The 24,873-nt window shown below is 36.0% G+C and overlaps 2 protein-coding genes across 6 annotated transcripts; both read right to left on the minus strand.

Annotated features, from left to right (window-relative positions):
* Window positions 1-141: 141 nt before the first annotated feature.
* On the minus strand, window positions 142-16,818 carry LOC109043752 (poly(A) RNA polymerase gld-2 homolog A). 5 transcript variants are annotated; one of them, XM_072299958.1, is made up of 14 exons: window positions 16,428-16,818; window positions 14,660-14,805; window positions 12,794-13,848; window positions 11,598-11,786; window positions 10,052-10,193; window positions 9,258-9,379; window positions 8,394-8,493; window positions 7,000-7,101; window positions 6,018-6,186; window positions 5,509-5,652; window positions 4,889-5,017; window positions 4,041-4,218; window positions 3,147-3,262; window positions 142-2,633 (listed from the first exon to the last, which is right to left on the minus strand). In XM_072299958.1, exons 3-14 carry the CDS (start codon window positions 13,165-13,167, stop codon window positions 2,488-2,490), a joined length of 1,911 nt encoding a protein of 636 aa, XP_072156059.1. In that variant the 5' UTR covers window positions 13,168-13,848; window positions 14,660-14,805; window positions 16,428-16,818; the 3' UTR covers window positions 142-2,487. The 5 variants fall into 5 exon arrangements, with proteins under 5 accessions (XP_072156059.1, XP_018916601.1, XP_072156057.1 ...); XM_019061056.2 differs by having other exon boundaries at window positions 16,335-16,818; XM_072299956.1 differs by lacking the exon at window positions 16,428-16,818 and adding an exon at window positions 16,201-16,219.
* Window positions 16,819-18,837: 2,019 nt separating this feature from the next.
* LOC109043768 (succinate dehydrogenase assembly factor 2, mitochondrial) lies at window positions 18,838-22,080 on the minus strand. The gene is made up of 3 exons (XM_019061080.2): window positions 21,908-22,080; window positions 20,821-20,951; window positions 18,838-20,196 (listed from the first exon to the last, which is right to left on the minus strand). Exons 1-3 carry the CDS (start codon window positions 21,956-21,958, stop codon window positions 19,917-19,919), a joined length of 462 nt encoding a protein of 153 aa, XP_018916625.2. The 5' UTR covers window positions 21,959-22,080; the 3' UTR covers window positions 18,838-19,916.
* Between the last annotated feature and the right edge of the window lie 2,793 nt (window positions 22,081-24,873).

Genomic DNA, 24,873 nt, shown 5'->3' on the forward strand with positions numbered 1-24,873 from the left:
TTTTTAGTTTTAAACTTAGATACTGACCCTTCCATTTTTCTAAACCAAACTTTACTTCCTGGCTACACCTGATTTTCAACCTTCCTATACTTCAATCGATTTCACTTTGAACAAAGGAGAGAGAGAGTTCTAAAGAAAAGCTTATGTAGTTATTATCTTCCTTTATTTGTTTTTGGGTTCATTTTTTGCAACAAGTTGAGTAAAAAAGATGATACAAAAGATTTCAACTATGACAACTTGAAAACAAATACAGGGACTAATACTTTCAACATGGAACAGATAGAGTATTTAAAACTTAAACAATTTTAATAAACACTTCACAGCGCAGATTAGGCCCCATCATGGAATGAGCGAGAGCAGTTTGATGAGACTGGGGACTACAAATAAATGCAAATCTCAACTTCATGATTGATAAAAATAACTGCGTTGCTTGGTTTTGAAACGGGGAGAGCAGAAAAAAATAGTGCTGATACGGATCTGTCATGCTTTAAACGAAGCAAAAAAAAATGAAATAAAAAATAAATTATCTGTGATACAATAAACCGGTTCAGCACTGAGTTGCGTTCAGACTGTTTGATTTCCACCGATACAAATTAAGAGGAAATGTAGACTTGTTGTCAACTACAGAGGAGAGAACTGAAGAAATCAAAATATTGTAGAATGAAATGAATTAAAATGGGCTGAACAACAATTTAATTCCTTCGGATCCTGAATTTTCATCATGACTAAAGTTTGTGTCTAGGAGTAAGTAATGCAAATCTTGTTTTGCAATGCCCCAATGGTTGGAGGCAAGAGCCCTGAGGAATGGTGATTTTTGATAAAAAAAATAAGATTCTAATCCAAAAGACTAAGCTTTTGCGAGGAAGTGCCAGTTTTTTGTCTTTCCTGCAAATCAACGGATACTGTTTTTATGATGATCCTACAAGGTCTTCGTTAAGCTCAAAAACTGAGGAACACCGGGAGGAGGGCTATTGAAAATTGATGGCAAAAACTGGACACTGGTTTATTTTGAGCACAATGCTCTAGGAATGTAAGAGTGGGTCTGTTCTAGGAGATGTTTGGTTCATTTTCATTTGTCGGACACAAAAACGACTAGAACGAATTTGATGAGACGAGGATCGATGATTGCAAAAATTGTTTACCACCAATTCCGCCTCATCATAGGTGCCATTGAAGGGAGGTTGGTGAAGAAGAAAAAGAAAGAGAAATGATTAAGATACAGGGCACAAGCAAGGCCCAGTTCTCTCAGCCTGGACGATAAAAAATCAATAAATAATAAAGGCATCGAGTTTTAAAGATCTTGGCAATGATTAAAGAAACAGCTACAGCTGTACATAACGTTTTGGGACTACAGAAGCCCGAGTCCTGGTACAAACAAAAAAACAGTAGATTTTAAAAGTTGGGCGAAGGTAAACTTCTTTAATTTATTATTTTTTTTTTAAGTTTTTAGTTTTTTGTTTTTTTAAGTTTTTTTCTGTGTTTTTTTACATACTTTTTTTCTAAAATGTTTTTTTTATATTTTAATTTTTTTTTAACATTTTTCAAAAGTGTTTTAATTTTTTTTATAACATTTATGGGTTTTCTGACTGTTAGTTATTTGACTGTTTTCAGAAAGCAGACTTCATTTAAGAATATCCATTTGCAATTTGAAAGTTTTGAATTGTACGTTTTTCAGGTATTCCATGAAAAATAACATCATGATGAAATAAAAACTAATGTTGAAGATATACATTGAAAGAGAGCACACACCTCAAATTCAATTTTCTACGAATACTGGCTATTGGAGCAAGTTGAAATTAATAGCTCTAGAAGAAGAAAAATAATGATAATAAAAATAATCTCCATTGGGAAAAAAAAAGAAAAAAAAATCGGAAAATTGCATTTTGAGGAGCACCTACGTACCAGAAAAATCAGTCTTCGAACAATAAAAACTATACTAAAGGGAGAGAAAGAAGAAAGCTGAACATAACAATACAGATAGGCAGAGAAAATAAAATAAAAGAAAAGAGAAGACAGCCAGAATACTAAAGTGGTATTTTGAGAAAAACTTTACCAATAATAATTGATTTCTCTGCAGTAAAAATAAAAAAAAATGTCTTTATAAAATGCCAAGAAAAGTGCTTTTCCTGAAGTTATTATTATATACTGCCAAAATTTGTAATTTTTTTTCCCATTATTTTTTTCTTAGGAATTCCTAATTTTTTTTTAAACTTTTTGATCTTTTTGATGCGTACATGCATACATTTTTGGGTACTTTTTTTGTTCATTTTTTATTTTATTTTATTTATATGATGCATACAGAATTTCAAGGAAAGTTTAAGCCTGAGGCAGTGAGAAACCACCGATTTGGAATAGAAACTTGAGGTCCTCACTGGAAAAGAAAGAGTAAAGAAAAGAGGCAAGATGATGGAAATAAAGAATAAATAAATATACGAACGAAGAAATAAATAAATAGAGAGGAGCAGAGAAAGAAATAAAATTATGAGATCATTTGAGAAAATTTAACCTAAAGATGGAGTCCAATTTGCGCGTGTTCTTCAGGGCTTTGTGGGATGAGTTGATTACATTCCTGATTCGATCAAATACTTCTGCGTCAAAAACGGACCGAGCAGTGTTGGTTAAATCGAACGGCTCTGAAACACATGGAGAACAAGAAATCACAAAACGGCACAGAGTGTTAAGTATACATGATGGAGGAAGCTTAAATACTTAACAAATGTGTTTTTGTAAGGAACAATTTGACAGATATAATTAGAGCCTGGGTACAATAATAGCAGGGGTGCAGAAACTTTTTGATGTTTGCAAGTTAAAGTAGGGAACCTGATTTGCAGGGTAGCCTCAATCATGCCTTAAACTGGTGAGTTCACTTGTAATTTTAAGGATAGAACAAAAAAGAAATGTTGCCACTAGAAAACTTACTGTTTTTGAAAATGAAAAGGCTGAATGAAAAATAGGAATGCTGAGAGCTTTTTGCCACTCTAAATAAAAGAGCTCCTGAAGAACTGAGAACAGAGGACTTTCAAATTATGGATTTGGGTAATCGCCAAAACTTCAAGGATATTTAACGACTTGCTAATTCTAAAAATTAAATCAATAATACTTAGGGACTTTTCAAGACGTTTAACACTGAAAAAGTGAGAGCTTACCTTCAATACATAAGTACTTCCATGAATGAGGTTCATTTTTGAGAGAGCGATTTTTCCTACAATCTTCTGCGGGAATGCGACAACCAAGTCTAACTGAGATGGCAGAGTGAACAAAACTGAAATGAATGAGACAAAATATTACGTCAGGAAGGAGTAATAAATGGGGTGAGTGAGGAGGTACATACTATGAAGGTTTTCCATTAGGTACAAACATTTTGAAAGATGGACAAGTATTCTTCTTTATCTCTTTCTTTTCTTCAAAAATTTAATGACTTACAGTCGAGGATTTACAAATGTATTCACAAGTTAAAAAATGAAAGCAGCAAATCCCTAGCTTCGTTTTTAATTTTGTCAAAAGGAGCAGACACATTTTCTTTAAAGATAATGTGTGCTGAAATATTGGTCTTTTTTAGGCTGGCAAATACATCTCCCAATTTTGCTGCATTATGGGAAATAAATACAAGTTCTTTTAGTGAGCTAAGCCTGAGGCCTCTGGTGAAGTAGAAATGAACATTTTTCAGAACCCTTAATCAATGTATTCAAACAATTTTACCATTTCATTTCAAAAGCTTCATAGTCCTTGGAAATAAATTGATTGATTTTTGAAACTTGAAATCAGCCAAATTACTTTTCAGGTTTGTATGATTGTTGCTTCCAAGAAATTTAAAACATTCAGTGATGTGATATAAAAACTTTATAATGGTTGCATGGAATATTCAAACATTTTATAAACAATGAGCATAACAGTTCATTCATGGTGCCATGTTCCAACTGAGAAAGCTTGCAAGATTAAAACTCAAGAATTGAAAATTGGGCATGGGAGAAAAAGAAGATTTGACAGCACATCTTCAAGGAGAAAGTGGGAGATCATTCCTGAGAAAGAAGACAACTTACTCAAAAGTATCGTAGTAATGGAAGAATTTTATGAGAAGTTCACCCAACGTCATCTTATTTGCTGATTTGTAAGGCGGGAGGTCTTCGTGCATATCAACTTGCGATATGTCTATTTGAGGTGAAAACTTTCCTGGATACATTTTGTGCAGGCAAGGAAGGACGGGAGGGTTTACACCACCTAAAAAAATCAAGTCAAAATGGATTTAGAAATAAAAATAAAAAAACAAAGAAGAAGAGATAAATAGCATCTACAAATGCATTAAATTTGCAAACATCCTGTGAAACGTAGGTACAAGAGGACTTAAATGTAACAATAGCGGGTGTCGAGTTTTCACATTGTGAGAAAATCCAATTTGAAGTTTTCAAAGCTTTGCACTTAGCTGCCCGTAGAACTGAGAGAAGACTGATAGAGATTTTCATGAAAAGCAACTCTTCCTGTAAAAGACATGCGTTTCAAGATTTATGAAAAAGAAAAATTGAAGGAGTAACAGCGATTTGAAAAAAATTTGACATCCACTATTTTTGCTGACAACATTTTTTTATGCACGAAACGAAGTCCTCAGGAAGGGTAAGGCTGGTGAAACGATTGAAATGAGCCAAAAGTAAGTCAATGCTGAGTCAATTAATAAAATTGAACAAAAAACCAAATGAGACAGCTTGGCAGTCTAACCCTTTAATTCGCTTCATGCCTTGGGCATTATGCGGCGCTCTTATGATTTTATATTTTGGACTATGATGAGGTGCTGAAGTCTTAATTTGGTATTGTTTGGCACAAAGTTTCCTTTTCTTAAGGACCTCCATCAATATCAAAATTAATAAATTATGAGGAAGAGAACATTTTTCCTTACATTGCAAAAAATGGATGACCATCAAGGATAGGGAGTAACTTGAGATAGTCATGTTTTTGGCATCATTGATGTTGTGATGGTGCGCCCATAATTTGATGATCATCACAAGAGGCCTCACTCGCCAGTCAGCTAAAAAGCAAACAGAAAAATAATGAGATTTGGTCTTAATAGGTCTATTTAAATAGCTATTACTTACTGAAGAGGATGATTACACAGAATAAAAAGTTTTTCAGTTGGAAATATAAATCAAAAAGGAAAATCAGTAAATCCTTCAAAGGAGAAAAACATGCGCTGATGAATTTACATTTTTTACCTTAAGAATATGTTGTCCAAAGTCAATAATTGATTTATTTTATGGAAAAGTCAAGCTTGTGCAAGTATCTTTAGATTTTATACAAAAAAAAAAAAAAAATATTTTCTGACTTTCTTTCACTAAAGATTTTGTTTCATTAAGCTGAAATGCTGGTTTACATGATTTAGTCTCAAAGCTAATTCTGAAATTGGAGCAGAGATCAAAATCAGACACTTTTTCAGCTACCTAGATAAGATTATTTTCATGTCACTCAGCTTAATGAGAGTTGAGTTATTGCTAGTTGACAAAAATAAAGAGGGTTACTTACCTTGTGCGTAACAGTAAAGGAGGTGGGTATTACGAATACCAACAGCATTGTTGCAGTTCAAATCAACATCAATTCCTTCTTTAGCAACCCGGAACTTCAAAATAGGTACTTTGGCATGAATTAAATCTAATTTTTCCACAAAATCTATAAAACAAGACAGAAAAAGAAAAGAGATTATTAAAAATGTAAACTTTGGTGGGCGGAAAAATAAATGGAAGATTTTTACTTAATTTCATCTCTGCCTCTGCCGAATGATACATAGATATCGACTGACAGCACTAGGTTTTGAACATCATCACTGATTGAAATTTACTGATGAACTGTACCTCCTTCCTGCTCCAAGGTCATAGTTTGTTAGTGTTGTCTTAAGTGAATCTGGATGAAATCGCAATCGTCAAAGCTGTAACTCAATTCATAATGAGGATCATGTTGTCAACTCCGGCAAAAATGATAGGTGGAAAAATTGGGGCTCTTCGGTAGTTCTTGTCAATGGATTAAGAATTACTTACGCAGTTTGTACAGGTACTCGAGTAAATTTCCGAGATGGTAAACAGCTTCATTCCGCTGGTCTATTTCGGAATTATGAACTACTAAGCACATATCTATATCACTTTTATTAGTTCCGAAGCCAGTCATGGTCGAGCCCACTAAACACAGGCCATAGCTTGGGAACTTGTTCTAAAACAACAGAAAACAAAATAAAATCTGATAAATATTCTTGTCCTCAAAACAACACACCTGAAAAGACACCTTAAGGAATAGTAGACGCAGTTGGATAAAATTACAATTTGACACCAACTGCATTAGCAAAAAAAGGAAAAACTACACAAATTTATTCTTTCAGATAATCTCTTGCCCAGCATGTAAAAACCAGCTGCATCTGCTGCACAGTCCCATTTCACAGTGCCTTTACTAGATACAATGGGAGGAGGAAGCAAATTAAGTCAGGGGTACAGTAATACAATGTAAATTGAAGTTAAAGTCTTTATATTTATTGTAAATATTTGCAGTTATACTACTATTCAGCAGGAAGTTTGGGGGGACTGTTTATTTCACGGTAATTTTATACAAAATACAAATTTTCCACTAAAATGGCCTTTCAGGATACTGTACGGAGTGTTGTCTTAAAAATGAAAAAATGGGACAGGAGTGAGATTATAGATTCTGCCTGTCCCCGAGGTGAAGGAAAACTTCTACAGTAAGACCTCCATTTTTCGGATTCCACGGGACCTGGGGCCAAATCCGTTAAATTACGATCCACTAATTCGAGGTCTTACTGTATTTTCCTGACACAGGAAGTCTGTAAATGTTGAGAACCTTTAAAAGATCATGAATAAGTTAAGAAAACGAGAATAAGAAGATCAGAAATCAGGCGGAGACATGAATTGATGTAAAATGAAATTAGAGAACTGTTCTTAAACCAAACCAACCTAGCTTGTTCCTTTGTAATTTTTTAAACAATTACAGGTAAAGAATGCGACTAATTAATACCTGAATGAACTGGTAGAGATATTTCCAAAAAGAAACTTTTCGTCTGTACAAGTCCTCTGACTGCTGATTGAACACAAATTTTTCCCAAATGGCTTTGGATAACTGAAACAGAGAGAGCAAAATTGAGATTTAACCGCACGACAAAAAAGAGGGAAGAGCCAAAAGAATTGGTTCAGATCATATTATGTGATCATTTGAGCTCTTTCATGCCACTAGATTCTTTTTAGAAAGAAAAAAAATGACTATCTTGAGATTTAAGGAGGAAAACAAGCAGGTAAATCCAACACGTCGTGTTGGAAGAGCACGCCTTAAAAATATATCTATATTATCATACTCAGTATTAAGCTTTTCCTAACTGGCTAACAAATTATAATCGCCCTAAAATCTTGAGGTAGTCTTTATTAATACTTCACTGCTCTAATAGACACCCTAGGCTCTTTTTTACTCCAGATTGCCTACCTTTCTAGTGTGCGGAATAGGTTTGATTGAATGTTTACTTCTTGCACTTACTGACCAGATGGTGTAAAAATCTTGCAATTTCAGTTAAAAAATAAAAAATTCATTGCATTCAACTGTGAAAGTATTTTCACACAGATTTTTGAGTCTCTCTACAGGCATTGCGACGGTTCAGCAGGCCAGCAGGAATGGGTATGAATGAAAGTTAAAGGTGACTTTCAACTACTAGTCACTTGGAAAAGAACAAAGGTACTAAAATTGTACAATCCCATGAAACTCACTGGAATCTGGACACTCAGTTCCGTATTGGAAGGTGTAGCTTTTTTTTATTTATAATCGGAAACAATAAGCGAGTTCATATATTTGAAAGCAGCGAACAATCGTTCATTTCGCACATAATGCACTGTAAGTGTCCAATGAAACTATGGGAGCCGAATTTCTTTATCCTAACCTAAATTTTGCTCATAGTTTTTTAAAACGCGATTTGCTTGAAGCAAATGAATACTCAAAAAAGTAAAAATTAAAGAACTTTACAGGCACAGAAAAAGATCTGAACGGTTCTATCAATAACAGCATTGATTAAAAAATAATTACCAGCAATCTAAATGCTCTCAAGAATTATACATCACGATGCGAAAATTCAAGTATGTTCCCACCACAAAAATGGCTTAAAAATAATCAAACAAGCTATGAGACTCGATACAGCCGCTCAATTTTTGAATCGATATTGAATGACTATGATCGATAAAAAGCATTGCTACGATGATAATTCGATAACAATTCAACGATCGACCTGCAGATATCGTACAGCTGAGTTCTTGGCGATGGCAATAAGTGTACCATACGCATGGGCACGCTTGAAAGGATTACTTTCATGGTTATGCTGAAAGAAGGATACCAAGAAATTCTGATGCTAAAAAATTGAAAATGGAACTTACATTGTCATTTGTTGCTATTAAATGCTTCGGTTGATCTTTGATTTCCATTAAATGAGATCTTGCAAGAAATCTATCAGGTGAGTAGTAAGATATGGGCGATCTGAAATTTAAAAGTTAACCGGTCAATGTGATTTCATTGATACAAATGCATATTTGCATTCTGTACCATCAAAAGATCATTGGAAGACATCAAGAAAGCAGTGTTAGTTTCATTTTGATGGAGATGAAGAGCGTGAGAGATCACATTTAAATAGTTTTCAAAGAGACTGTTATCTGTCAGTTAATGACCAGTCAATTAGTGGAGATTTAAAAGACATCAATCAACATTTTTGTTTTCTCCTAGGTGCTTAGAAAAGTTCATGGAATTTTGAAAAACCAAAATTCAAGTATGAAGTATAATATTTACGAATTTTTAAGCAAGATTGCACATTCCTTTAATTTTTTTATCAAAAGAGAACATCATCATAGTACCTTAATACTTCAATAGGCATTATCAATGCTTTATTTGACATTTTTTAACTATCTCAGAAAGTGCAAAATCAATACTTCGACAACAGATAGCACCTCTCAGCGACTTAATGGATTCAATTATGCTCTGCATCTCTCCTGAGATCTGAGGTGAATCCAAACAAAACATCAGATAACATGAAAAATTGAAACTTTGGGGCCTAAACTATCAGAGATGAACACTTAGATTGGTTGAAATTGACTGTAGGAAAGAAAAAGGGCCCTTTTGAAGCTCGTGTGTTCTTAGTTTGCCTTCAAGTAATACAACATTATGCTAAATTTAATTGAACTCCAGACTAACTACTTCCATTATTAGTTCAATATTTATTCCTGTTTTTAGGTATTGAAGTGACTTACTTTGATACTATTGGAGGCGGAGTGTGAAATCCCATGCTGGATATTTTTCGCAGAGGGGGCGGACGGTTATTTTGTTGAAAAGGTGGATGATACTGAACAAGAACACGTTTTTTAGGTTGACCCTAGAAAAGGCAACAGTGATTACAAAATTAGTTCAAATTGGTTCAAATTGTTCAAATTAGTTCAATTGGTCCTTATTCACTTGAATACATACTAAGCAGTTGGGAGAGGACTAATTTTAAGGAAAAAATTTGCCGAATGAAACTACAGTAGAAAATGCCGACTGATAAGTAACCAGAAAAACAGAGCAGTTAAGGCTCTATTTGGAAAATTTTTTCCATCTTTTTTGTTTTGTAAATATTTTTTAGATTGATTTATTTAATACAGCCAGTTACCACAAGATGCTTGCCAAGTACCCAGCAATTTTTGACAATTTCCCCTTGCAGACCTTTAAAGGAAACAGGTAGCCTCATTTAATTCCTTTACCAAGCATCATTCAGACGTGAGCAGAAACCAAGAGATTTTTTTCTTGATTCATTCGTGAACATTCCTAATCAAATGGTCTACGTTTCAATTAAGTGATTTCTTGACTAAAATACCATTGGGCACACAATATGACATGAAAAACACCTGGCTCTTGAATTAAAAGGACTTCCCTTCCTTTGATACAATGATTTCGGACCATTTCAGTTGTCAACATATTTATAATTATTTTCTGGTATTATTCCGATACTAACATGATTAAAATAATTAAAAAAGTTATGACAGAAACAATACATCTAATTCTGACAAACCTGATAATTCATGTGAAGGATATTCGAATGACTATAGCCTCGATTCACCGAGAAGTTGCGATACTGTGGGTTAGAGCCGTTGAAGTGCAGCTCACCATTCATAATTTTATTTGGTGCTGAACCGTTCAGTTCATTTAATCGTCTAGAAAAAAAACAAAAAACATAGTCATAAAGAATAGAATGAGACATACTTCTTTGGATCAGGGAAAAACTGTAGTTGGTTACTGGATTGTTACCCATATTTTTCGTGGGAAGAATATTATCTTAAGTTAAGTATATTCTGCTCCCTCCCCCTTCCTTATACAGCTCGATTTGACCTCTCTTTACGATTACCGGCAATGGCATGGCTGGCTGGATTAATGGCTAGGGTATTTTTCTGAAGAATTTCATGGAAAAATGCAGGAACCTCTGAAAGCGTTAGAAGAGAGTCCCACATGTTACACAAATGGCGAAAAAACTGTCAGAGTAACTTTGATTCTACAGCATCCGGGAGAAGTTCTAGCAAATTAAACGATTCCGAAAATTACATTAAACTTAAATCTGGGAACATTCGGATATTTTTCGAAGAAGACTCTACTCTATTTTACTAAAAAAGAACCCTCTGATCAATGATGTTTCATGTTTTGATGGGAAAAAGACCTGAAGAAAATTTACAGAAAATTGGTAGGCGTCACATTGTTTGCATATTGGTTGAAAAAATAAAAAAGAGAAGGAAATTAGGCATTGGTAAATGAAATGGCTAAATTTTAAGAACATGTAATACAATATTAAGATTTCAGAATCTCTGTCCACAGCTTGTTTTTCTTAATAAAAAATCAACAAATATTACGGCTTGAGAATTTTACAGAAACATTAGGACAGGCCAAAAACAGAGAGAAAATTTCAAGAAAAGTGAAAAATTACTTTTCTGTGAAAAAAATATGATGACGTAGAAAATTTGTAATGCTGCATTTTGAGATATGTTTTCAGATTGAAACATACACATGCAATGGAGATGTTGCATGTGTGAGGAATTTGCGATTTGACTGTTGGTTCTTATGTAAAAGTTTGCCAGAAACACAATGGTGCCACTGTTTTTCTCTGAAATCAACTCCCAAGCTCAAAAAAAGCTCTCAGGTTGAGGCCAAAATGGAGGGGATATCCCACGCTATCCTGAGAGTCCACCTCTACATCAAAACAAACTCTCCATGCCAAGGTAGGGGGCAAATACATTAGCAGGGATGCCGTGTTTTCAGTTTTGGAGTCCCCAAATAAAGTGGCAGCCCTGTCAATGTATTTGCTCCCTATCTTTGCATGAAGAGTTTGTTTTGATGTAGAGGTGGACTCTTAGGATAGCATGGGGTATCCCCTCCATTTTGGCCTCAACTTGAGAGCTTTTTTTGAGCTTGGGAGTTGATTTCAGGAGAAACCAGTGGCACCATCATGTTTCTCACAAACTTTTACATGGTAATCAATAGTCCAATCGCAAATTCCTCCGACACGCAACATCTCCATTGGGCTGTCTCATTGGACACAAAAACATGGAAAAATGTTAAAAAACACGTACTTGACATCTTTGGATGAGTCAGCAGACGTAGAGTCTTCTGAGGTATTGTCGAGGCGATCACCTTCACTACAGCCAAGGTATGTGCAGTTGTTTGGCGTTGGGGATCTTGATGAGACACCACTGTCGCTTGAATCATCTCCTCGATTCTGATTTTGGTTGTTATTGTTGTTTGCATGAGTCTGATTTGTTCTGAAAATTGAATCAGTTAATGAAAATTAATAGATGAGTGATAAACAAAATTAAAATCAGTTAGAGAGCAAAATTTATTCAAAGCGGCATTCTGAGTCTAATGATATACTTGTTATACACTATGAAAAAATTGAAGGAGTAATTACTTTCGGATATTCTAAACTTCATTGAGTTAGAGGCCATATTACGATTAAAACAAGAGTCCGCACTTGAACTTGTCCGCAGCAAAAAACTGAGTCGCAGTAAATTCTAAGCTTCCCTATTTTTCGAAGTAGCTTCCTCCTTTTAAAAACCGCCTTTCCCTCAAACTGTTTAAGGTGATGACTCTGGCTACCCCTATTGTGTGCCATTACTTACAGAAAATCTTACAGCATCATCACCAGTGAAGTTGGGACATAAGAAGAAGGATAAAGAAACAATTGTAGGTATCCCTTCTGAATGTGTTGAGCTATTAAAAAAACTATGTCAGATGAGAAACAAGAATTGATGGAAGCCTTAATTGATCCACCAGCAGGTTAATTTGCTTCAGCAAGATAAAAAAAAGACAAGAAAAGAATTGAATGTATTCCTGGAGGCACTTTGGAACATGTAGTTAAACAAAACAGGAAATACTATCCCTGGTTTCCATATTTTCAGCTGTACTTGATCATGATTTCAGAATTCCATGCAGTTAGATAATTGAGCATTTTTTGGGATGTATTCCAAATAACCAGCTTTAAACTTCGAAAGTCAAATTTTCGGAAAAATAGGGTAATAAGTAACTATGAGCTTACCTACTTAACTGAAATTCTGTTTTTTTCTTCTTAAATATAAACAAAAACAAGAAAATTTTTTAGTGCAGCCATGAAGACATTCAATTATTACTGGAGTGTCACCTAGATGGAGAAGTCTTTCAACTTATTTTTTCTTTCTTATCTTAATACGACTTAGCACATTTCTTTTGAGTTAAATCCATTTTCAGATTTGACACAAAAATGTTAAATAAAATAAAAAAATTGAGCACTGACCTCGTTGAGTGATTAGAGGATTTGAAATTGCGGATATCACTACGGTTTTGATGATTAACATGGTTTAAATTGTTTGAATTGTTGTTGTTGCCATGATTCTGATGATTCCAATGATGATGATTCATGGGTTTTGTAAATTTAGAGTGGCGCGGCCCTGGAGCAGAGGCAGGTGGTGGCATCTCGAACTCCCGCCATCGGCCATTGACTTTTGGCTGGGCTGACCAGTACTGCCTTTGGCGTACTGGCGTGATTTCATATCCCATCATTGGATAGATATCAAGAGGAGGACGCGGCAAGCGATCGTTGAAATGATTAGGATGATGTCCTGGCATTTGAAACACAAAGTGGGGCTGATACGTAGTGTGAAACATCATGGAGTGACTCCACTAGAATCTTTTTTTTAAAAAAAAAATTTACTTTTTACACTTGCTAGGAGGTTAAGCTACATAAGTACAATTACCTTCTTTTTTTGGCTACAGTTAATATCACACAAAAATATCACTTCTCATTTCTAGTAATGTCCAAGGGGCTCACAAAGACAATTAATTTGTATTTTATCACAAGTCAGCACCCGATGATAGAACCATACTAAAAGAGGGACGCACAAATTATTCACAAAAGAAAAAGAGAAAATAATAAATAAATAAATGAAAATAAATATGAATGGAAAAACGAACGAAATCCAAAATTTACTCAAAAGCTAGTAAATTAAAATATTATCTTTCTATGAATGAGAGCTATTTACACAAAGGAATTTCCAGATTTTTTCTGTGCTATTAAATTTTCTTCTATTTAAATTTTTTTGGGACCTATTGCTTTTATTATTAATAAATTCAAGAGAAGTAAAAAAAAGTACTACTTGGTGTGCATAAATGACTTTCTGGCGCAAAATTTCACTTCAAAGATGTTTTATCAGGATGTTCCAGTTCTTATAACAGTTGTGCAGAATATCATCAAAGTAATAACCATTGACAGCTTGCAAACGCAGTTCCAAACAAATTTCTACAGATTGATGCACAATAATCAGATGGATGAATTTAATAAAGACGAACAATCTGAAAAGAAAGTGAAGATAAATCATTAACAGGGTACAGAATCATGCGATGAAAAGAAAGACAGGGATAAGTAAAGTTACTTCAAATTAAACAACATTTCCCATTGATTTGAAAAACTACTAATTATGTTGGAGAATTCAATTGTTTACAGGATTGATTGCTTGCCTATAAGGATTGGAGCTAGGCAGCTAGTGCAAGACTAATTTTCAGTCCAAGGACTACCATAAAAATAGCCAAAGATGAGAAAAAACATGACTCAACATGGAACAGATACAGGGTTTTTCCCGCATTTCTACTGTGGACAGATTTTATCCATGAAATACTGCTTTAATTTGGAGTTACATTAAACTAAAAAGATCTATTTACAGGAGTGTCATAATCTTCTAACTGCCTTTAACTTTCAATGGAGGCTTCACACCCTTCAGCGGCTAGTGCTCTGTTCTTCTATTACATAACTGTAATTCTGTAAGCGTCCCTATCGAACATGTCTTAGCAGTCCCAGATCACTCTGCGCAAAAGTCTTCTTTGAAAGTTCCAAAGGAGATAGTCTACATTAAATGAATCAAGTTCGCAAGGAGAGATGGTTAAAAAATATTTTCTTGTGCACAAATTGATCTTATATCTTTCAGAGAAACTAACAACTCCTTAAAATTCCATTCAAATTATGTATATTGATAAGGCTAAACACAAAAACTGATGAAAACATCAGTGTAAGCTCTTCACATAAGGAGACTGCATCAAAAATGATGAAGGAAGGCTTGAGGATCAAGAAGATTAGGATTATTATGAATCAAAGAAACCATCTACTTACTTGAGGTTCCTAGCTTGATTAGAGTGACGAGCTGGGAACAAGATCAGTGCTTCGATGAATAGTACTAAGGTAGAGTTTGTCCAGCACGATAGTTGAATGGTTGCAATTTTCAATGCAGAACAACGATTTATTATTTGATTGCAACTCTAGAAACAAAACAAGACACAACAGAGAGGCATTAGTAAATGAACACCAAGACAAAGGCGTACCTAATTATCCTGGAAATATTCAGTTTAATAAGTATCAGTTCAATGTACTTGCAGGAGTGCAGAAAGTTCCGACCTAGTTGAGCCATCTGAGCCCTGTCGAATTTTTGCGAGATTTATGTTTACACAGTGGCTCCTGTCTCAGCAGAGGGAAAGCCTAATTATTCAAGAGAAGCTGTTATTTTTATTTTTTGAAGTCTTCAGGGGATATTGATCATGAATTAGAAATGGGAGATGACTTGGAACATTCTGCGCCCCTGGTCACCTGTTGCCTTTTGAGAATGAGTTAGAAAATGAGACGGTATAAAAGCACTGCTATTAAAATTGTGTAAAATAGTTTTCCGCAAATCTCATGCCTCTTATTCATTACTACGCTGAAAAATAATGAGTGAGGTTGAATAGGTAAAATACTTGTTTGAATGCAACTGTTTGCCATAAAACACCATATCTTGGCGAAAAACTATTACCGATTTCTGGGCCCCTCCAGCGTCATCTTTCTTTCACCAAAATGCCCCTAATGCACACATATCCAAATAATCTCTACCTGATTAGTGCTTCAGGAGTTTTCAGCTGTCTTTGACACAGCCTTATGTAGCTGTATTGGCATAGATGAGTAAAAGGCACTTAGATAGAATGCTTGATCCACAGGTGTATGGGGTAAATGTGAAAAAATATCGTAGTGCAAGAGTAAGGAATTTGGTTCTGTCTGCGTGCAGAGTTCAGCTATTTGCTAAATCAAAACTTTTGACTCATCATCTGCTTGTGACAATACTTAACGATGTGGTGATAGAGGTTCAATGCGATCAATTCTGGTTATGGTATAAGTAAAATCATACATTTGATGATCTCTGTCCATTATTTAGGATACTGCGGTCTAATAGACAAGACAGGACTAATATATGATATGCTCAGCTTAGCTACGACCAAGAAATACAATAAAAGAACACTAGAATAATAATGGTGGAGGACAGCAGAAGAAACACGTGACGGTATGTGCCCAAAGGAGTTAGTATGAGTAGTGACGAGAATATATGTACCAAATGGAGGGGTTGAATTTCATTTTGGTATGTAAGTGATGTGATTCACGAGGTGGACAGGCATCGTAGGCATGAATGCAGTGGTTCAAATTTTAAATTAAAATGATCTTGTTATTAGGCTTACAGTTCAGTCAAAAAAAGGAACCCACTTCTCCCCAACAGTGGTGATAATGAAGGTGGAGGACATTTCACTTGTCCGTTCAATCTAGAATTCAGGATGGACCCTGAAAAACGGCTTGCTGGATTGAAAAATCTTCTGCTGCCCCTCTTGAAACCCTTCTAGGAAACAGAAACGTACGGGGAAAAACAGTCCACGAGGAAGAGAAGAGAAGAAACCCTCAACAGTAGGGGTGAGAGATGATAATTTGTCCACAGAAAAAGACATGAGATAAGGATCAAATCTGGGATGATAATTTCACGAATAATACGTACTTGATCCAATATCCAATCATCAAAATGTCACGCAAATACAGGACAGAATTGAGATAATTCCTGAAAAAACTTCGAGAAATTCCTGACACTAACCTAAAAACGGTTACTTGTGCGCAGGTTGGGAAAGCGATAGGGTTGTCGAAAGGCGCGAAATCACAGGAAATGTGAAAAAATCCGATCAATCAAGGACGCACTGATTTCCGCCTAATTTTTTGATTCGCTCTAAAAAGATTCGAGGATTTGAGACCGTGAAAATTCTCTGAATCTTGTTCTGGTTGAGACACCACACCCGCACGAATACCTTGTTTACATTTCATTCAACCGGTGTAAAAAAAAATCATGAACTGCCACTAAGCACGCTTGGATCACGATCTGCGGCGCGGTGCCCTATCGCTTCCCTTTCGTAATCGGTCAAATGGGTAAATCAGGGATCAGTGACACTGACACGGCTGGGCTGGTTGATGTAACTTCACTTGACTCCACCTTTTTCGGTAGCCCTCCTCTTTCCGTGGCTGCGGCACTCATCAAACCATCAACACCCCCGCGAACTTCCACTCCCTTGCAGCTTTTCCCATTCCTATTTTTTCGCATTCGTCGCACCGCACGCACACTTGAATACGGAAAAACCGAGCATGCCCGTCTTCATGATGAGCTCTCAGCTTCACTAGCATACCCATTTTTCAGGGTTCATCAAATAAAGGACATGTCCGGTTTTAATAAATTGTTTCACGTATCAGCTTCGGATCTGCTCGGAAGCTGAAACTTTACAGCTTGGGTGGCAAGGTTGCCGAATTAACACCACTGCTTGAAATGCATGACTGCGCGATGCGATGGTATGAATTGGCGTTTGGCAAGGTCGGTATAGTAAAGGTGTGTTAATTTCAAGGAAAGCCGCTACCAATATTGAGAACAGGGAAAAACATTATCACCGCTCATAATGGCTTACGAAAGCTGAGAAATTCCAACGAATCTCGTTTTCTTTCACAGTCACTGATAAATGCTCGTCGCGCCTTCAATTCTATAAACGGCTACCGGTGATACAGAAATTCTCATCGTCTCATACCATCTGCCCGTCCCGCCAGTGGCGTAACTAAGAATTCTTTCTTGGGGGGGGGGGGGGGGGGTCCATTTACTACTTTATATACGTCCCTGATAATATTTTATGTCTGCCCTCCAAAAGTAAAAAAAAAAAGTACAATTGACGAGGCGTACAATTGACACACACACCCCCCCCCCCCCCCCCCCCGTCTACGCCACTGCGTCCCGCTATCGCAAATTGCACTGAAACATTGCTGAGTAGCACGGAAAAATTTATTTAATTTACTCAAGAACGGTATAGCTTCTCTTTCAAATTCGTAGTGAATTTTCTTTAAGACTCTGCGAAAATTATTCTTGTAAATTTTTAAAATGATAAGTTGACAGGTGAAACTCTACATCATTGCTATAAAATTAGGCTGTTGAAGACACATTACAGGGTCGCTAAAGCTCCCAATCAGCACAGGTAGAACATTAGGGAACAAAGCAACAGATCTCGAAAGTAATTATAATTCTCCATTTCAATCGCTTTACCTACCTACAACAATATGAGATAAAATCACTAAAAATCAAAAAAAAAAAGAGAAAACAAAAAGGTTTGAGAACAGTTTATATTCAACTGTTTTTTGATTCATTCTAAAAATCGTTCATTTTGATGTGAAAGGCAAAATGAAGCTTCGATGCTATGAACAAAACAAATACTTCACATAAAATATTTGCCCAGCATTTATGAATCAAAATATATATGAGAACCCTATGGAAGTAAAAGGTTGCATTTTTATTTTGGGAGTTTTAATAGTTTCTTCAAGAGTTTTAAAATATTTTTGAAGCTTCAATGCTTTTGATGGTTAAAACCTAAAATATATTGAAGTATAACCCTGTTGCAGTTATAAGTACTTAAACTTCAAAGTACCTTTTACCACCCTCCTGTCATCATCCAGGAAAAATTCGTAACTTTGCCAAACTTGAGAATGCTCCAATTAAAAAAAAAAAAAAAGAAAAAAAAAAGAGTGTAACATGGTGAGGTAAAAAGTGGTTTAAAATGGGAGGGTTGATAATAATAAACAATATCATTAATAATGCTAATGAAAGCTTGGGATCCACTACTCTTGAGAGTTCTAGAAAGTTTTCAACATTGCAAACTGAAAATCAATAGCTTTGATGTCAGACTGGTTACTTAGTTTGCTGCACTGAAAATTTGAGTTTCGAAGTTAAGGCACACTTTGCCTCCTAGCCTTCACAATTGATGGAAAGGGTATTTCAAAATGTCTATACTCTAGGATTTTGTCTCTTTTGTCTTCTACATTCTTTGACTTTTTTTTTTATTTTTTTTTAAAATATAAATTAAAATTAGATCACAGCATCAACAAAATGGAGTTTCATTAAAAATACAATTTTGACCAAGTGAAAATGATGAGACTTTCTTGGAACTGCTATGAGACCAGTAAGAAAAAATACATGACAGGTCTTAAAGCACAAAAACTATATAATTTATTCAGAAAGTTTTAACAATAAAATACTGTTTCACCTTAGTGACAAGTTTACTTTAAATGATAAGACTTAGGAAATTAAAAATTTAAAAAGGTGGATATTTTTAACATGCTTCTGACAAGCTTCTTATCAGAGAGTCTGTATTAATGACAGTAAAACTACCATACCATTCACAAAGAGCCTAAACATAACAAGAAAAAAGCTGGCTCAGCTTTCACACATGACATGATAAAGTGGATCTAAAATTGATAATTGCACATATCTTTGCATTCTCAAAATATCACGATACAAAATGAGGGGTTAAGAAGGTACAAGTATTACAGGAATCAGGACTACTTTTAAAAATGTGTTGTAATAATGTTCGAATAACCAAATCAATCCTCGGATAATTTTGTAGAATGGTGAGGACTCTATAATAAACTTAACCTACCTTTCACTCTTTTTTTCCTTCTTTTTTCTAACAGCATAGTTGTTAATTATTATAGCTGAGGTTACTCAATGCCACATATTACCTTCTACAATGCATCATGCAGTGGGAAGGAAATCGATTGATCTGGCGATACATGAACCATAGAGGTATTTTTCTACAGACCCACTTGGAATATTAGATTCTGTTTGCAGATCAAAACTGATCATCCTTCTTTTAAAATTAATGGATCAAAAATTAGAGTATTGAATGATAACCATTAAAAGCTCAACACTTGCCATTTAAACCTGAGGATACTGTAAAATGTAACAATACACATCCAACATACGGTAACAATAATGATAGTGCTGCTTGGTAAGCAGAAAACTCAAAGAAATCTTCATGGATTCCGATGCTTCAAAAATTAATGCACAGAAAGATGTGAGAGGTTACCCTAAAATTTGAAAAATAATGATTTTAGAGTTCTCATGTTCATTATTCGTCAATATCGTATACTTTCAAAAGGTTTCATTAAATAATTTACAGTGCCATGAGAAAATCGAAACTTCAAAACAAGACTTCATTAAAATTCGAGAGGAAATTGAATGTGGCTACTCCTGTAACACGTTCTAGCATCAAGAACTTAAATATTAAAAAGTAATGACTTCTGGCTGATAGTAACGAGCTTCTCGGTTTGTGTTCTTAACATGCTCCTTAAACATTTTCATCACCTCATTATCAAATTCTTTTGGGGTTGGTTTCACATTAGTTGCCCAATAGAAAATATCCCAATCATTGGAGGGCAGGTTTATAAGCCTATCGTATTGCTCCGTTAGAGCAGGGGTCATAGATTTCAAATGACGGTCGGCAAAAGTGCTTAATAGCAGACCATTCTCGAGCATTCCTCTTTTTCGAGACTGGTACAACAATCTATAACAGTAAGAAAAAACATATGTTTTAAATGCAAGTTTGAAAACAAAACAAGTTGATTCAAGCATAATTTTGCAAGTCATCGATGACAGACCATGAGTTTTCATATGCACTGGACTCTTGCTTATCTAGATACAGTATCATTTGGACCGCGTTAAACAGAAAGGAACCAAGCCACATCAGCTATTGCCAAATTTAAACAGGCAATTTAATTTTTTACATGAAAACGGTTGGGCGGATTTTTGTGCAAAGTTCAACGAATTTTCTCCATAATACAAAGCAAATTCTTTAAAATTGTTAAAGGAATCCGCACAATCGTTCTCTCGTAAAAAATCAAATTCCCCTGTTAAATTTGGCAATAGCTGATGTGGCTTGGTTCCTTTCTGTTCAACGCAGTTCATTTAGACTCAGATTTGAAATAAAAAAGATTTTAGAAATTATGTACGTCCTTTTCAATTTCATTTTATAATTCATTATAATGTGAAAGGGGCAGGCATTTTGTGAAATGCCCATTGAGTAGATAGGTGTTACCTCTGAAATCTATTACAGCTGTTCAGCCATATGAAATGACTCTGGCAATATAAAGTTTCTTGCAAAATTTAAGTTGCAATTTATTAATCTCACCTTGCTTTCTTGGTGCTGATTGCCTCCCCAACTTTTTCTTGGTACGGAGGAATTTCTGGCTCCATCGGGTCATGGCTGCGCCTTACAGCTGTTGAGGAAAAGGCACGTTTTGCTGATGGAAGGACATCAACCTGTTACAGACAAAGGAGGTGTAACAGTAGTAAAATTGAGACTCTGAGGTAAATGATGCAGAAGGCATAACTTCAGGATTAAATGAAAAATTAATGGCATTTTGGAGAGAGAGTATGAATTCTGATAATTTATTGAGTACTATCACAGCCGTATTGTTTCTGATTCTTATGGATTGATATTTGGAAAAAGGGCCATAGAGATACGAGCTTAAGCTGCCCTGCGGCCCGATTATTGAAACTATGTCAGCCTGACACGACAAGACATAGCCCTATCTTAACCATGCAATATATCGCAATTCGATGTCTTACCGGGCTGGTTTAAATTTCAATAATCGGTCCGCTGGACAGCAAAAAGATCAATTTGAAGTAAAAATTATATTCAATACTTGATGCTAAATACTCTCCACTCAAGTTGCTTAGTGATGATGTTACCATCATTGGGATTTTTCATTATATCATTATCATCACATAACCTAACTGTCTCTTCAAAGCAGCGATATTGTTGTCTCGTTCTACTACTTTCCCACTTATTGACCCTCTTCCTTGGCTCCATCAAATATCTTGAGAGATATAATGAGACCACACACATTGGAATCGATCTACTATCATTAATAGATTTCATAAAGAGGGCTACTTTACTAACTGAACGACTCGTTCACAATTAGGTACTGTGAACTTATTCTCTGGACCTACTTGTGATGATTCCGGTACACACTCATTGAGTTGAAATAAGTAATCGAGACACAGCAGGATTAACCGACAGAAAAATTTATATAAAACCTCAGAAATTTCCTCTTCGTATTATCCATGGCCAAAACTTCATTTAGTTATATACAGGCATTACTATAGATCATTCTCGTTGAGAAATTGGTCTTGGAGGAACTGAGGTTATTCGTAAAATTGTAACTCAGTTGAAAAAGATGCGTTATTTCACATAAGGATATCGCGATTCTTACCTTGGTAACCAAAAATGATCTGAAAGGAACAAGACAGGTAAACTTCGACATTTTACGGCGACGTTTTAGAGAAAATAAGGTGTGAAATTTCTTATCAGCTTATCAGAACGGCATGACCAAAACAAACCATTGACATTGAACAATGATGCCTGATTGCGCAATCAAAATAAAAAATGACGTCACAGACGGAAGAGTAGACGCGGTTAGCCAATTGGGTGAAACCTCCAAATATCACAATGCATTGTGGGTACGACGGAATAGCCAATACCAGAGCGACTAATGCCAGCACTCCCCTCCCCCCTTTCGTGTTCGAAAAAAACTCGAAAAAAATTAAGGATAGACTGAAAAGAACCGTTGTAGAAAATGTAAGTGGAAAAATGAATACTTGTGGGACAATAAATGGTAATCCACATATTTAAAACCCGTAGCCCTCAGCGGTTCTGCCTGTCCACTCATGAGCGGAACTAGGAATTTTCGGTGGGGGGGGGGGGACACAGGAGGATGTAGAACTTGGACCATAAGGGGGTCTGAGAGGACTCCTTCACCTGCAGAGGGGGGCAGGGGGGCCTTCCGCCGAAAATTTTTGAGAATAGGAACGCTATAAGAGCAATTTTAAGCCATTCTCAATGACAAAAAATAAATATTACAGATGAAAGAAATTTTGCTGACTTGTTTTTAAAAATATCATATCCTACTGTGGGTTTTAATTTAATGTATCTCTAGTGGAAAAAAGTATTGCGCTAAAATGCGCGAAAAACCACAACTGGATACAGTCAAACTACATTCCACGTTCCTTACTCGGATGAAGCTGCTCTATTATATAATATTCATCTTCTGACATCCTTGATCGATTATATTAGGATTAGGCTCATATACATTACATGCCCTACGCCCTTTACCTCAATTCTAGTAAGTAGTTTGGGTATGAAATGAATTCCGGAAAAGTAGTATCTTTAAAAATTATTTTTTGTCATTGAGTATGACTTAAAATTGCTCTCAAAGCGTTCCTATTTTCAAAAATTTTCGGCGGAAAGTCCCCCTGCCCCCCTCTGCAGGTGAAGGAGTCCTCCCAGACCCCCTTAGTCCAAGTTCTACATCCTCCTGTGCCCCCCCCCCCCCCACCGAAACTGGAAACTGACCATAAACAGGGTGAAGCCAACAGCAACACGTGAGACATGTTGAAAAATTTTTTAAATTAACTCTGAATTCAAAAGTAAAACCAACTGCTTTTTCACAGTAAAAATGGTCGATTTTAATTCCCCATTTGCGATCAAAAGAAAATCGATAAAAAGCTCGAAGTGGTCATTGATACGAAAAAAATAATTATTTATCGATTTTCGACCTATATTTTATCAGGATTGTTTTTAAAAATAGAAAAAGACACGATGATATTTCATTTTAAAAGCAAAAAAAAAAATTCCGCTTCAGGAGTAATTTTCAGAATTTTTCCTACGGAGAATCTTGGGTAGGCGGACAGAGACTATGCTCAGACCCGTCGTCGTCTCGTTAGCGCAAATCCCCCTCCCCCCTTCACTAATGTTTCAGCCTTTGCGCCGTCACCACACGAAACTCTAGGCTACACTTAAGGCTTTTATACTACATTTATTCACTCGTAATTACCTAGAAGGTGGTAAGAATTTACGAAATCTATCAATCTCGGGCAGTTTCATAATTTGAACTACATTTGGCGATTAGGAACTACAATGTCTTGCTCAATTTGTTATGAAGGACGTGTGTACCACTAATTTCCTTATGCACATAAGGGTTTTTACGAATGAGCCAGAAATTAATGGTACTTCCCTCTCGCAAAATGCAGTCCAATTATACTGTAATTAAAGTAGAAAAAAAAAAACAAAAAAAAAAAACAAGAAAAACAAAAAAAAACATTGCGTGACTGCATGTTCCGCCCACATTTTATTTTTCCATGAAAAAACCAGCCATTAGCTTTTATGTAAATTTTCGCACATTATTTCTACGCATCGATAGACTCACAGAAAAATCAGAGGCATTTTTACTTAGTTTTTATGAAGATATAAAATATTTCAAAATGTGGTACACTGAAGCTAGGTATGCATTTTTTCGACCATGGACAGCCATCGACGTGCATGTTTTTAAATTGATATCGCAAACAGCTCAAATGGTAAAATAGTGCAGATAACTTAAGAAGATAACTTCAGGCAGAAAATCGGCGTTCAAAGATTCTAGATAAGCGGATCGAATTGTCAGGTTTCGACGTTTGCACCGGATGCTAATGCTTTCCCTCACAAAATCGGGCGGCGCGGCGTGCAGTGAAAAGAAAATGCGAACAGGGTTCTTGCAGACTGAAGAGGGGGGAAACAGACGTCCAGACGTCTCTCTGTCTGAATTCGGGCGGCGGCACGCGTTTGTAATTAGTTCTCGAAGGAAAAGAAAACCAAAAGCCCAGGCGACGCGTCACTCCGACGCCAACACAGGACAGCAGTCTGCAGGTGCAGGCACCCTCGCGCGAGCCAATCAAAATCAGTGTTGATCGGGAGCAGTCAACTCCGCGCCCCCCCCCCCCCCCACTCCATGCAGATTCATTCATCAGATTTCGGCGGTCGGCACTCTCACTGTTCGGTTGGTGGTCGCACGAGTTGGTTGCAACGTCTCGCGTTCGGTCGGAGTGAAGCCCTCATGGCTGCAGTAATTTTCTTTTCATGAAAGGTTTTAAGACTTTCAGAACTCTTTACATTCCATCTCGTAACTTACCTCGTTTGTTTCGCGAAAACTCTGCGGTGTATGTGGAAACGATCGTGTAAAGTAGTTCGTCGCTTGAATTGAGTCTTTCATTTTCTCGAAAGTCACTGACTCGTGCCCGGTGTCTGAGTGAATCGTATGAGGGCAGCTGATGTCCAAAATTACCATCAATTTTCTTACTTTTATATATCGTATCGTCGTTCTCGGAATTTACTTTCGCAGTGCGTGGCTCGGTACCTCCTGTGTTT

Source organism: Bemisia tabaci, chromosome 4 (assembly GCF_918797505.1).
Source record: "Bemisia tabaci chromosome 4, PGI_BMITA_v3".
Taxonomy (NCBI): Eukaryota; Metazoa; Arthropoda; class Insecta; order Hemiptera; family Aleyrodidae; genus Bemisia; species Bemisia tabaci.